The 15166-nt window shown below is 42.3% G+C and overlaps 2 protein-coding genes across 2 annotated transcripts in view; both read right to left on the bottom strand.

The window, feature by feature from the left end:
• Nucleotides 1-3915: 3915 nt before the first annotated feature.
• LOC138663822 (uncharacterized) overlaps nt 3916-15166 on the bottom strand; it is a 52966-nt gene continuing 41715 nt past the window's right edge. Inside the window, exon 13 of the mRNA XM_069750166.1 lies at nt 3916-5309. Within this exon, the coding sequence (XP_069606267.1) occupies nt 4993-5309 (317 nt within the window). The 3' untranslated portion in view covers nt 3916-4992. The remainder of the gene's footprint in view (nt 5310-15166) is intronic.
• Nucleotides 3957-4921, bottom strand: LOC138666572 (zinc finger protein 300-like). Its single transcript, XM_069754777.1, has 3 exons — nt 4917-4921; nt 4425-4839; nt 3957-4328 (listed from the first exon to the last, which is right to left on the bottom strand). The coding sequence occupies exons 1-3, from the start codon at nt 4919-4921 to the stop codon at nt 3957-3959; spliced, it is 792 nt and encodes a 263-aa protein (XP_069610878.1).

Below are 15166 nucleotides of genomic sequence, written 5' to 3'. Positions count from 1 at the left end.
AGCACCTCCTCTGACCATTAGTATCATCCTGTCTCCAGCATACCATACTTAAATTATGTCTAAACCCCCAAGACCAGTAGATGTGTACCCAGATCTGCTCTTCTCTGCAGGGCGACTCACAAAGTTCACCATTTTGAGATGTGCTCTTCATACCAGTTTAGTAAATCTGGAGCTAATGCAACAAGCTGTCAGACAGCTGCAAGCCACAATTCATGGGACCATGAGCCACATGTGGCTCCCGAGCTACAGATTGGGGACCCCTGGTCTAGGGCAAGTTATCTGCATTGCTCAGGTGTCACTGTGCGATTTCATGCGGTTACAACTTAAATAAATCATTTACAAGTACGATGAACTGTGGTAAGGTACTGCATCCCCGTAGGCGATTTTACATTAAAGGGGTTAAATAAAAAATGGATCACACCTGATGTTCCTACAAAGAAGGAATGGATCGCACATGTAAAATATAAGTTGTAACATGAACATGTTTAGAAGTGTAAGGTTTATAAGTTAAAGACTGTTCAGACAGGGAGATTGTGCATTGGAAATAATGAATGGCTTATGGCGGAAGAGGGAGGAGTAAATATTGGATATTTATTTTTGAGAGGCTTAAAAACTATTGCAACACTTATGTTGATGTAATAGCATATACATATATAAATGAGAATATGAGATATTTAATGCATATTCAACGTTAATTTTTATTTGCTTTTTGAATGACATATTAGTAACTGCATATATTTTCAATTCTAGTATACAGTGGGGAAAAAAGTATTTAGTCAGCCACCAATTGTGCAAGTTCTCCCACTTAAAAAGATGCGAGAGGCCTGTAATTGACATCATAGGTAGATCACAACTAAAGCATGAGAGTCAAAATGAGAAAACAAATCCAGAAAATCACCTTGCTTGATTTGGCAAGATTTATTTTGCAAATTATGGTGGAAAATAAGTATTTGGTCTTTAACAAAATTTCATCTCAATATTTTGGTATATATCCTTTGCTGGCAATGACAGAGGTCAAACTTTTTTTGTAAGTCTTCACAAGGTTGGCACACACTATTGGTGGTATGTTGGCCCATTTCTCCATGCAGATCTCCTCTGGAGCAGTGATGCTTTGGGCCTGTCACTGGGCAACACAAACTTTCATCTCCCTCCAAAGGTTTTCTATGGGGTAGAGATCTGGAGACTGGCTAGGCCACTCCAGGACCTTCATATGCTTCTTACGAAGTCACTCCGTCGTTGCCCCGGCGGTGTGCTTTGGGTCATTATCATGCTGAGAGACCCATCCACGTTTCACCTTCAATGCCCTTGCTGATAGAAGGAGGTTTGCACTCAAAATCTCACGATACATGGCCCCATTCATTCTTTCATGTACACGGATCAGTCGCCCTGGTCCCATTGCAGAGAAACAGCCCTAAAACATGATATTGCCACCCCCATGCTTCACAGTAGGTATGGTGTTCTTTGGATGCAACTCAGAATTCTGTCTCCTCCAAACACAACAAGTTTTGTTTCTACCAAACAGTTCTACTTTGGTTTCATCACACCATATGACATTCTCCCAATACTCTTCTGGATAATCCAAATGCTCTCTAGCAAACTTCAGATGTACTGGCTTAAGCAGGGGGACACGTCTGGCACTGCAGGATCTGAGTCCCTGGCGGAGTAGTGTGCTACTGAAGGTAGCCTTTGTTACGGTGATCACAGCTCTATGCAGCTCATTCACTAAGTCCCCCCATGTGGTTCTGGGATTTTAGCTCACTGTTCTTGTGATCATTTTGACCCCATGAGGTGACATCTCGTGTGGAGCCCCAGATCAAGAAAGATTATCAGTGGTCTTGTATGTCTTCCATTTTCTTAATATTGCTCCCACAGTTGATTTCATCACACCAAGCTGCTTGCATATTGCAGATTCAGTCTTCCCAGCCTGGTGCAGGGCTATGATTTTGTTTCTGGTGTCCTTCGACAGCTCTTTGGTATTCACCAGGGGTCCCCAACTCCAGGCCTCGAGGGCCGCCAACAGTGCAGGTTTTCAGGATTTCTTTAGTATTGCATCGGTGGTAATGTGATCATCTGGACAGGTGATGATTCCAACCTCTGTGCAATACTAAGGAAATCCTGAAAACCTGCACTGTTGGCGGCCCTCGAGGCTTGGAGTTGGGGACCACTGGTATTCACCATAGTGGAGTTTGGATTGTGACTGTTTGAGGTTGTGAACAGGTGTCTTTTATACTGATAACAAGTTCAAACAGGTGCCATTACTACAGGTAATGAGTGGAGGACAGAGGAGCCTCTTAAGGAAGTTACAGGTCTGTGAGAGCCAGAAATCTTGCATGTTTTTAGGTGACCAAATACTTATTTTCCACCATAAATTGCAAAATAAATCAGACAGGGTTATTTTCTGGATTTGTTTTCTTATTTTGACATTCATTATTGTGGTCTACCTTTGAGGTCAATTACAGGCCTCTCTCAACTTTTTAACCCCTTCACCCCCGAAGCTTTTTCCGCATTTTCATTTTCGTTTTTTGCTCCCCTCCTTCCCAGAGCCATAACTTTTTTGTTTTTCCGTCAATATGGCCATGTGAGGGCTTATTTTTTGCGGGACGAGATGTACTTTTGAACGACATCATTGATTTTACCATGCCATGTAACAGAAAATGGGAAAAAAATTCCAAGTGTGATGAAATTGCAAAAAAAGTGCAATCTCACACTTGTTTTTTGTTTGGCTTTTTTGCTAGGTTCACTAAATGCTAAAACTAACCTGCCATTATGATTCTCCAGGTCATTACGAGTTCATAGACACCAAACATGTCTAGGTTATTTTTTATCTAAGTGGTGAAAAAAAATTCCAAATTTTGCTAAAAAAAAAAAAAAAAAAAAATGCGCGATTTTCCGATACCCGTAGCTTCTCCAATTTTCGTCATCTGGGGTCAGGTGAGGGCTTATTTTTTGCGTGCCGAGCTGGCGTTTTTAATGATACCATTTTGGTGTAGATACGTTCTTTTGATCACCCGTTATTGCATTTTAATGCAATGTCGCGGCGACCAAAAAAACGTAATTTTGGCGTTTTGATTTTTTTTCTCGCTACGTCATTTAGCGGTCAGGTTAATCCTTTGTTTTTATTGATAGATCGGGCGATTCTGAACGCGGCGATACCAAATATGTGTATGTTTGATTTTTTTTTTAATTGTTTTATTTTGATTGGGGCGAAAGGGGGGTGATTTGAACTTTTATATATTTTTTATTTTTTTTATATTTTTAATCACTTTTTTTTTTTAACTTTGGCATGCTTCAATAGCCTCTGTGGGAGGCTAGAAGCATGCATAACTCGATCGGCTCTGCTACATAGAGGTGAAGTACAGATCACCTCTATGTAGCAGAAATGCAGGGTTGCTTTGAACGCCGACCACAGGGTGGCGCTCAAAGCAATCGGCCATCAACAACCATAGAGGTCTCAAGGAGACCTCTGGTTGTTATGGCGATGCACTGCTGACCCCCGATCATGTGACGGGGGTCCGCAGTGCGAGCAACTCCGGCCGCGCGGCCGGGAGCGCTAGTTAAATGCCGCTGTCAGCGCTTGACGGCGGCATTTAACTAGTTAATGGGCGCGGGCGGATCGCGATTCCGCTCGCGCTCATTGCACGCACATGTCAGCTGTACAAAACAGCTGACATGTCGCGGCTTTGAGGTGGGCTCACCGCCGGAGCCCACCTCAAAGCAGGGAATCTGCCAGCTGACGTACTATTCCGTCAGCTGGCAGAAAGGGGTTAAGTGGGAGAACTTGCACAATTGGTGGCTAACTAAATACTTTTTTCCCCACTGTAAGTTTTAAATAATTTTCTCTTTCTTGTGTACTTATACGACTGTCTCATATGTCTTCTTGTACAATCTAGTGATTTCTGTCAGATTTTTTTTTTTATGGTCAAAAATATTATTTTCCAGTAAATATTTCTCACCTTCTAGGTATGATAAAGGCTTCTTCCTATGTGGATTTTTTGATGTCTAAAAAGGTGCGATATTTGGGTAAAACATTTGCCACATTCTGAACATGAATACGGCTTTTCCCCTGTGTGAATTCTCTGATGTCTAACAAGATGTGATTTACGTAGAAAACAAATCCCACATTCTGAACATGAATATGGCTTCTCCCCTGTGTGTATTTTCTGATGTGAAACCAGACTTGATTTATCTGCCCAACATTTTCCACATTGAACACACAAACATGGCTTCTCCCCTGTGTGAATTCTCTGGTGTTTCAAGAGCCTTTGTTTGTCTACCAAACATTTTCCACATTCTGAACATGAAAAGGGCTTTTGCCCAGTATGAATTTTCTTGTGTTTCAAAAGATTTGATTTATCTGCACAACATTTTCCGCATTCTGAGCATGAATAAGGCTTCTCTCAAGTGTGAGTTCTCTTGTGAATTACAAGAGACGATTTTAGGTTAAAATATTTCCCACATTCTGAACATGAATATGGTTTCTCCCCTGTGTGAGTTCTTTGATGTCTAATAAGAGTTGATTTTTCTGTAAAACATCTCTCACAGTCTGAGCATGAAAAAGGCCTTTCCCCTGTGTGAAATTTCTGGTGTTTAACAAGATGTGATTTATTTGCAAAACCTTTCCCACATTGTGAACATGAATATGGTTTCTTCCCTGTGTGACATCTCTGATGTCTAAGAATATGTGATTTTTGTGCAAAAGATTTCCCACATCCTGAACATGAATATGGTTTCTCCCCTGTGTGACTTCTCTGATGTTTTACAAGATGCGATTTATTTGTAAAACATTTCCCACATTCTGAACATGAATATGGCTTCTCCCCTGTGTGATTTCTCTGATGTCTAATAAGATGTGATTGATATCCAAAACAAGTCCCACAATCTAAACATGAATATGGTTTCCCTTCTGTGTGAATTACCTCATGCTTATCAAGATTTGATTTCTGGCTAACAAATTTTCCATACTTAGAACAAGAAAATCTAGTATCCTCTGTGCTAATTGTTTGTTGTGCAACAAAAAAACAATTTGAGAGAACTTTTTTCATACTCTGAACATGAAAATAGCTTCTTTGTTGCAAGAGTATTTTGATTTTTTACTCCCCATTTGTCAGTTTGATTTTCCTTAATAGCCTTTGATGGATCAGAAGATAGGACCTGTTTCAAATTATCAGATGATAGATCTTTTCTGTGAAGGGATGAAGGTATATCTGGAGAAATGGCATTCACTTCAGTTGTATCCTGTGTGATCTCAAGGTCATCTGATTTAAAAATTGAAGATGTCAGTTGTTCCTCTGATCTCCTGGTACAGTAATCTGTCAATAATAAAAAAAAACAATTACTAATTTTGAATAAAATATCCTTAAAATTATATATTTTTTTATTTGTATATAAAATATTTATAAAAATTCTATGTTATGTTACAAAATATTTTTTTTTCGACCAATACGAAAACAGTTCACAATCTAATACGGTAGTAACTCTTAGACCAGGAACCCTCTATGTTAATTCTGCCTCCAAATATTTTTAATTTGTTACAGGTCGAGGGTCTTCAGGTGGATTAAGAGTGGAATAAAATATTACAACAACCTGTGTGTTTATTTAATTAAAATAATTTGCAATATTGTGTGTGTGTTTTTTTAACCATTTCATGCTATTGGATTAATAATGGATAGGTGTCATAATTGATGCCTCTCCATTAATAATCTGGCTTAATGTCACATTACAATAGCAAGGTGACATTAACCCTTCATTACCCCATATCCCACCGCTACACGAGAGTGGGAAGAGAGTGGCCAAGTGCCAGAATAGGCGCATCTTCCAGATGTGCCTTTTCTGGGGTGGCTGGGGGCAGATGTAATTAGCCAGGGAGGGCCAGTAACCGTGGACCCTCTCTAGGCTATTAACCCCTTCATGACCCAGCCTATTTTGACCTCAATGACCTGGCCGTTTTTTGCAATTCTGACCAGTGTCCCTTTATGAGGTAATAACTCAGGAACGCTTCAATGGATCCTAGCGGTTCTGAGATTGTTTTTTCGTGACATATTGGGCTTCATGTTAGTGGTAAATTTAGGTCAATAAATTCTGCGTTTATTTGTGATAAAAACGGAAATTTGGCGAAAATTTTGAAAATTTCGCAATTTTCACATTTTTAATTTTTATTCTGTTAAACCAGAGAGTTATGTGACACAACATAGTTAATAAATAACATTTCCCACATGTCTACTTTACATCAGCACTATTTCGGAAACAAAATTTTTTTTGCTAGGAAGTTATAAGGGTTAAAATTTGACCAGCGATTTCTCATTTTTACAACGAAATTTACAAAACCATTTTTTTTAGGGACCACCTCACATTTGAAGTCAGTTTGAGGGGTCTATATGGCTGAAAATACCCAAAAGTGACACCATTCTAAAAACTGCACCCCTCAAGGTGCACAAAACCACATTCAAGAAGTTTATTAACCCTTCAGGTGCTTCACAGCAGCAGAAGCAACATGGAAGGAAAAAATGAACATTTAACTTTTTAGTCACAAAAATGATTTTTAGCAACAATTTATTTATGTTTCCAATGGTAAAAGGAGAAACTGAACCGCGAAAGTTGTTGTCCAATTTGTCCTGAGTACGTTGATACCTAAAGCATCACCAAACCAGGGATTCAAGCTTCAGGAGGCTAATTTGCATATTCCAGGTGCCTTCTGGGAGAAGCGAAGTCTCCCTAAGCTAGAAGATCGTTGGGTACAGCCGGGACCAGCTGCTTCGAAAGCATCACCAAACCAGGGATTCAAGCTTCAGGAGGCTAATTTGCATATTCCAGGTGCCTTCTGGGAGAAGCGAAGTCTCCCTAAGCTAGAAGATCGTTGGGTACAGCCGGGACCAGCTGCTTCGAAAGCATCACCAAACCAGGGATTCAAGCTTCAGGAGGCTAATTTGCATATTCCAGGTGCCTTCTGGGAGAAGCGAAGTCTCCCTAAGCTAGAAGATCGTTGGGTACAGCCGGGACCAGCTGCTTCGAAAGCATCACCAAACCAGGGATTCAAGCTTCAGGAGGCTAATTTGCATATTCCAGGTGCCTTCTGGGAGAAGCGAAGTCTCCCTAAGCTAGAAGATCGTTGGGTACAGCCGGGACCAGCTGCTTCGAAAGCATCACCAAACCAGGGATTCAAGCTTCAGGAGGCTAATTTGCATATTCCAGGTGCCTTCTGGGAGAAGCGAAGTCTCCCTAAGCTAGAAGATCGTTGGGTACAGCCGGGACCAGCTGCTTCGAAAGCATCACCAAACCAATTTTTGCCTGTAGGACATTATTGCAAGAGAGCTTGGCTGAGTAGATTACACAAGAAGGAAAACACACAGCAAGTCAGCAGGATCTAGGAGCAACATGGCAGATGTGACAACCTACATGGTGAGCTGCAGCATGTGCTACATGTTCACAGATCGACCAGAAGAAGAATCCAATTTCACCTGTCATAAGTGTAGACTAGTGGCCCTTTTAGAAGAAAAGGTGCGGGGTCTGGAAGAAAGAATAGCAACTTTGAAACTCATCAAAGAGAATGAAGACTTTCTAGACAGAACAGAAGCATCTCTACTGGTCACAGAAGGTGCAAAAAGTGTCAGAGAACCTCCAAAAGCAGATGAGTGGAAGCATGTGACCAAAAGAAGCAAGAAGACCATGGAGAAATCACCAACCACACAACTGAAGAACAGATATCAAATCTTTGTAGAGGATGAAGATGGCACACCTAAGGATGAAGCGATACCAGCAAGCAAAAAAGAAAAGGGCACACAGCAACAAGTGACAGCAAAAAGTACAGCCAAGAAGCAACGAAGAGTGGTGGTGGTGGGAGACTCACTACTGAGAGGCACAGAAGCAGCCATCTGCAGACCGGACATAACTGCAAGAGAAGTATGCTGCCTTCCAGGTGCGATGATCAAGGATGTGACCGATAGGATACCAAAGCTCTTCAGCTCCAAGGACATCCACCCATTTCTTCTGATACATGTTGGCACCAATGACACGGCAAGGAAGGACCTACCGACAATCTGCAAGGACTTTGAAGAGTTGGGGAAGAAAGTAAAGGAACTGGATGCACAGGTAGTTTTTTCTTCTATCCTTCCAGTAGACGGGCATGGCACCAGGAGATGGAACAGGATCCTTGATGCAAACAACTGGCTAAGACGATGGTGCAGACAACAAGGATTCGGATTCCTGGACCACGGTGTGAATTACTGGTATGATGGACTCCTCGCCAGAGACGGACTACACCTCAACAAACCTGGGAAACACACATTCGCCAGAAGACTCGCTACACTCATCAGGAGGGCGTTAAACTAGAAGAAGAGGGGACGGGAAGAAAAACATTAGACTCGAACAAAGACGACCCAGGAAAACATACTCAGAAGGGAGGTAAGAACATTTCTAAAACAATCCACAGTGAGGAGATTGGAACAAAACAAAATCCTCTAAACTGCATGCTCGCAAACGCCAGAAGCCTGACAAACAAGATGGAAGAACTAGAAGCAGAAATATCTACAGGTAACTTTGACATAGTGGGAATAACCGAGACATGGTTAGATGAAAGCTATGACTGGGCAGTTAACTTACAGGGTTACAGTCTGTTTAGAAAGGATCGTAAAAATCGGAGAGGGGGAGGGGTTTGTCTCTATGTAAAGTCTTGTCTAAAGTCCACTTTAAGGGAGGATATTAGCGAAGGGAATGAGGATGTCGAGTCCATATGGGTTGAAATTCATGGAGGGAAAAATGGTAACAAAATTCTCATTGGGGTCTGTTACAAACCCCCAAATATAACAGAAAGCATGGAAAGTCTACTTCTAAAGCAGATAGATGAAGCTGCAACCCATAATGAGGTCCTGGTTATGGGGGACTTTAACTACCCGGATATTAACTGGGAAACAGAAACCTGTGAAACCCATAAAGGCAACAGGTTTCTGCTAATAACCAAGAAAAATTATCTTTCACAATTGGTGCAGAATCCAACCAGAGGAGCAGCACTTTTAGACCTAATACTATCTAATAGACCTGACAGAATAACAAATCTGCAGGTGGTTGGGCATTTAGGAAATAGCGACCACAATATTGTGCAGTTTCACCTGTCTTTCACTAGGGGGACCTGTCAGGGAGTCACAAAAACATTGAACTTTAGGAAGGCAAAGTTTGAACAGCTTAGAGATGCCCTTAATCTGGTAGACTGGGACAATATCCTCAGAAATGAGAATACAGATAATAAATGGGAAATGTTTAAGAACATCCTAAATAGGCAGTGTAAGCGGTTCATACCTTGTGGGAATAAAAGGACTAGAAATAGGAAAAACCCAATGTGGCTAAACAAAGAAGTAAGACAGGCAATTAACAGTAAAAAGAAAGCATTTGCACTACTAAAGCAGGATGGCACCATTGAAGCTCTAAAAACTATAGGGAGAAAAATACTTTATCTAAAAAACTAATTAAAGCTGCCAAAAAGGAAACAGAGAAGCACATTGCTAAGGAGAGTAAAACTAATCCCAAACTGTTCTTCAACTATATCAATAGTAAAAGAATAAAAACTGAAAATGTAGGCCCCTTAAAAAATTGTGAGGAAAGAATGGTTGTAGATGACGAGGAAAAAGCTAACATATTAAACACCTTCTTCTCCACGGTATTCACGGTGGAAAATGAAATGCTAGGTGAAATCCCAAGAAACAATGAAAACCCTATACTAAGGGTCACCAATCTAACCCAAGAAGAGGTGCGAAACCGGCTAAATAAGATTAAAATAGATAAATCTCCGGGTCCGGATGGCATACACCCACGAGTACTAAGAGAACTAAGTAATGTAATAGATAAACCATTATTTCTTATTTTTAGTGACTCTATAGCGACAGGGTCTGTTCCGCAGGACTGGCGCATAGCAAATGTGGTGCCAATATTCAAAAAGGGCTCTAAAAGTGAACCTGGAAATTATAGGCCAGTAAGTCTAACCTCTATTGTTGGTAAAATATTTGAAGGGTTTCTGAGGGATGTTATTCTGGATTATCTCAATGAGAATAACTGTTTAACTCCATATCAGCATGGGTTTATGAGAAATCGCTCCTGTCAAACCAATCTAATCAGTTTTTAGGAAGAGGTAAGCTATAGGCTGGACCACGGTGAGTCATTGGACGTGGTATATCTCGATTTTTCCAAAGCGTTTGATACCGTGCCGCACAAGAGGTTGGTACACAAAATGAGAATGCTTGGTCTGGGGGAAAATGTGTGTAAATGGGTTAGTAACTGGCTTAGTGATAGAAAGCAGAGGGTGGTTATAAATGGTATAGTCTCTAACTGGGTCGCTGTGACCAGTGGGGTACCGCAGGGGTCAGTATTGGGACCTGTTCTCTTCAACATATTCATTAATGATCTGGTAGAAGGTTTACACAGTAAAATATCGATATTTGCAGATGATACAAAACTATGTAAAGCAGTTAATACAAGAGAAGATAGTATTCTGCTATAGATGGATCTGGATAAGTTGGAAACTTGGGCTGAAAGGTGGCAGATGAGGTTTAACAATGATAAATGTAAGGTTATACACATGGGAAGAGGGAATCAATATCACCATTACACACTGAACGGGAAACCACTGGGTAAATCTGACAGGGAGAAGGACTTGGGGATCCTAGTTAATGATAAACTTACCTGGAGCAGCCAGTGCCAGGCAGCAGCTGCCAAGGCAAACAGGATCATGGGGTGCATTAAAAGAGGTCTGGATACACATGATGAGAGCATTATACTGCCTCTGTACAAATCCCTAGTTAGACCGCTCATGGAGTACTGTGTCCAGTTTTGGGCACCGGTGCTCAGGAAGGATATAATGGAACTAGAGAGAGTACAAAGGAGGGCAACAAAATTAATAAAGGGGATGGGAGAACTACAATACCCAGATAGATTAGCGAAATTAGGATTATTTAGTCTAGAAAAAAGACGACTGAGGGGCGATCTAATAACCATGTATAAGTATATAAGGGGACAATACAAATATCTCGCTGAGGATCTGTTTATACCAAGGAAGGTGACGGGCACAAGGGGGCATTCTTTGCGTCTGGAGAAGAGAAGGTTTTTCCACCAACATAGAAGAGGATTCTTTACTGTTAGGGCAGTGAGAATCTGGAATTGCTTGCCTGAGGAGGTGGTGATGGCGAACTCAGTCGAGGGGTTCAAGAGAGGCCTGGATGTCTTCCTGGAGCAGAACAATATTGTATCATACAATTATTAGGTTCTGTAGAAGGACGTAGATCTGGGTATTTATTAATGATGGAATATAGGCTGAACTGGATGGACAAATGTCTTTTTTCGGCCTTACTAACTATGTTACTATGTTACTATGTATGTTATATGTGGGGGTAAACCACTGTTTGGGCGCACGGCAGGGCTCGGAAGGGAAGGAGCGCCATTTGACTTTTTGAATGAAAAATTATCTCCATCGTTAGCGGACACCATGTCGCGTTTGGAGAGACCCTGTGTGCCTAAACATTGGAGCTCCCCCACAAGTGACCCCATTTTGGAAACTGGACCCCCCAAGGAACTTATCTAGATGCCTAGTGAGCACTTTAAACACTCAGGTGCTTCACAAATTGATCCATAAAAATGAAAAAGTACTTTTTTTTTCACAAAAAATTTCTTTTCGCCTCAATTTTTTCATTTTCACAAGGACAATAGGATAAAATGGATCCTAACATTTGTTGGGCAATTTCTCCTGAGTACGCCGATACCTTATATGTGGGGGTAAACCACTGTTTGGGCACACGGCAGGGCTCGGAAGGGAAGGCGCGCCATTTGACTTTTTGAATGGAAAATTAGCTCCAATTGTTAGCGGACACCATGTCGCGTTTGGAGAGCCCCTGTGTGCCTAAGCCTTGGAGCTCCCCCACAAGTGACCCCATTTTGGAAACTAGACCCCTGTTATGACCTGGTGGTCAGGACAATAATGGACCTGGTGGTTAAGAGCAAACGGAATGACCTGATAGTTACTGATAATATAGGACGAGCTCTGAGACGTGGGAACTCTGCTGACCGCAATCCCTAATCCTATCACACACACAAGAAATAGCCGTGGATTGCTCCTAACGCTCCCTATGCAACTCGACACAGCCTAAGGAACTAGCTAGCCCTAAAGATAGAAAAATAAAGCCTACCTTGCCTCAGAGAAATTCCCCAAAGGAAAAGGCAGCCCTCCACATATAATGACTATGAGTAAAGATGAAAATTACAAACACAGAAATGAAATAGATTTAGCAAAGTGAGGCCCGACTTACTGAACAGACAGAGGATAGGAAAGGTAGCTTTGCGGTCAGCACAAAAAACTACAAAAAGACCACGCAGAGGGCGCAAAAAGACCCTCCGCACCGACTCACGGTGCGGAGGCGCTCCCTCTGAGTCCCAGAGCTTCCAGCAAGCAAGACAACAATCAAAATAGCAAGCTGGACAGAAAAATAGCAAACCAGAGAAAAACAAGCAGGAACTTAGCTTCTGCTGGGAAGACAGGTCACAAGAACGATCCAGGAGAGAACTAGACCAATACTGGAACATTGACAGGTGGCATGGAGCAATGATCTAGGTGGAGTTAAATAGAGCAGCCAGCTAACGAATTAACCTCGTCACCTGTGGAAGGAACCTCAGAAGCCGCAGCCCCACTCACCACCACCAGAGGAAGCCCATGGACAGAACCAGCCGAAGTACCATTCATGACCACAGGAGGGAGCTTGACAACAGAATTCAAAACAGACCCCCCAAGGAACTTATCTAGATGCATATTGAGCACTTTAAACCCCCAGGTGCTTCACAGAAGTTTATAACGCAGAGCCATGAAAATAAAAAATAATTTTTCTTTCCTCAAAAATGATATTTTAGCTTGGAATTTCCTAATTTGCCAAAGGTAATAGGAGAAATTGGACCACAAATGTTGTTGTCCAGTTTGTCCTGAGTACGCGGAAACCCCATATGTGGGGGTAAACCACTGATTGGGCGCACGGCAGGGCTCGGAAGGGAAGCAACACCATTTGGCTTTTTAAATGGAAAATTAGCTCCAATCATTAGCGGACATCATGTCGCGTTTGGAGAGCCCCTGTGTGCCTGAACATTGGATATCCCCCACAAATGACCCCATTTTGGAAACTAGACCCCCAAAGGAACTAATCTAGATGTGTGGTGAGCACTTTGAACCCCCAAGTGCTTCACAGAAGTTTATAACGCAGAGCCATGAAAAAAAAAAAATTTCTTTTCTCAAAAATGATTTTTTAGCCCGCAATTTTTTTATTTTCCCAAGGGTAACAGGAGAAATTTGACCCCAATATTTGTTGTCCAGTTTCTCCTGAGTGCGCTGATACCCCATATGTGGGGGCAAACTACTGTTTGGGCACATGCCGGGGCTCGGAAGTGAAGTAGTGACGTTTTGAAATGCAGACTTTGATGGAATGCTCTGCGGGCGTCAAGTTGCGTTTGCAGAGACCCTGATGTGGATAAACAGTAGAAACGCCCCACAAGTGACCCCATTTTGGAAACTAGACCCCGAAAGGAACTTATCTAGATATGTGGTGAGGACTTTGAACCCCCAAGTGCTTCACAGAAGTTTATAACGCAGAGCCGTGAAAATGATAAATACGTTTTCTTTCCTCAAAAATAATTTTTTAGCCCAGAATTTTTTATTTTCCCAAGGGTTACAGGAGAAATTGGACCCCAAAAGTTGTTGTCCAATTTCTCCTGAGTATGCTGATACCCCATGTGTGGGGGTAAACCACTGTTTGGGCACACGTCGGGGCTCAGAAGGGAAGTAGTGACTTTTGAAATGCAGACTTTGATGGAATCGTCTGCGGGGGTCACGTTGCATTTGCAGAGCTCCTGGTGTGCCTAAACAGTAGACACACCCCACAAGTGACCCCATTTTGGAAACTAGACCCCCCAAGGAACTTATCTAGATATGTGGTGAGCACTTTGAACCCCCAAGTGCTTCACAGACGATTACAACGCAGAGCCGTGAAAATAAAAAATCATTTTTCTTTCCTCAAAAATGATGTTTTAGCAAGCAATTTTTTATTTTCACAAGGGTAACAGGAGAAATTGGACCCCAGTTATTGTTGCGCAGTTTGTCCTGAGTATGCTGGTACCCCATATGTGGGGGTAAACCACTGTTTGGGCGCACGTCGGGGCTCGGAAGTGAGGGAGCACCATTTGACTTTTTGAATACAAGATTGGCTGGAATCAATGGTGGCGCCATGTTGCGTTTGGAGACCCCTGATGTGCCTAAACAGTGGAAACCCCTCAATTCTACCTCCAACACTAACCCCAACACACCCCTAACCCTAATCCCAACTGTAGCCATAACCCTAATCACAACCCTAACCCCAACACACCCCTAACCACAACCCTAACCCCCACACACCCCTAACCCTAACCACAACCCTAATTCCAACCCTAACCCTAAGGCTATGTGCCCAAGTTGTGGATTCGTGTGAGATTTTTCAGCACCATTTATGAAAAATCCGCGGGTAAAAGGCACTGCGTTTTACCTGCGGATTTACCGCGGATTTCCAGTGTTTTTGTGCGGATTTCACCTGCGGATTCCTATTGAGGAACAGGTGTAAAATGCTGCGGAATCCGCACAAAGAATTGACATGCTGCGGAAAATACAACGCAGCGTTTTCGCGCGGTATTTTCCGCACCATGGGCACAGCGGATTTGGTTTTCCATATGTTTACATGGTACTGTAAACCTGATGGAACACTGCTGCGAATCCGCAGCGGCCAATCCGCTGCGCATCCGCAGCCAAATCTGCTGCAGATCCACAGCCAAATCCGCACCGTGTGCACATACCTTTAGAATTAGGCTATGTGCACACGCTGCGGAAAACGCTGCGGATCCGCAGTAGTTTCCCATGAGTTTACATTTCAATGTAAACCTATGGGAAACAAAAATCGCTGTACACATGCTGCAGAAAAACTGCACGGAAACGCAGCGGTTTACATTCCGCAGCATGTCACTTCTTTCTGCGGATTCCGCAGCGGTTTTACAACTGCTCCAATAGAAAATCGCAGTTGTAATACCGTAGTGAAATGCGCAGAAAAACTGCGGTAAATCCGCGATAAATCCGCAGCGGTTTAGAACTGCGGATTTATCAAATCCGCTGCGGAAAAATCCGCAGAGG

This window comes from Ranitomeya imitator, chromosome 2 (genome assembly GCF_032444005.1).
Source record: "Ranitomeya imitator isolate aRanImi1 chromosome 2, aRanImi1.pri, whole genome shotgun sequence".
Taxonomy (NCBI): Eukaryota; Metazoa; Chordata; class Amphibia; order Anura; family Dendrobatidae; genus Ranitomeya; species Ranitomeya imitator.
This window is presented reverse-complemented; position numbering and strand designations above follow the sequence as displayed.

Bases quoted from the DNA above. Each gene is read 5' to 3' on its own strand.
- LOC138666572 (XM_069754777.1), bottom strand. The intron at 4,329-4,424 runs GTAATTCACAAG...TTGAAACACAAG, and splicing joins TTAACCTAAAATCGTCTCTT to AAAATTCATACTGGGCAAAA.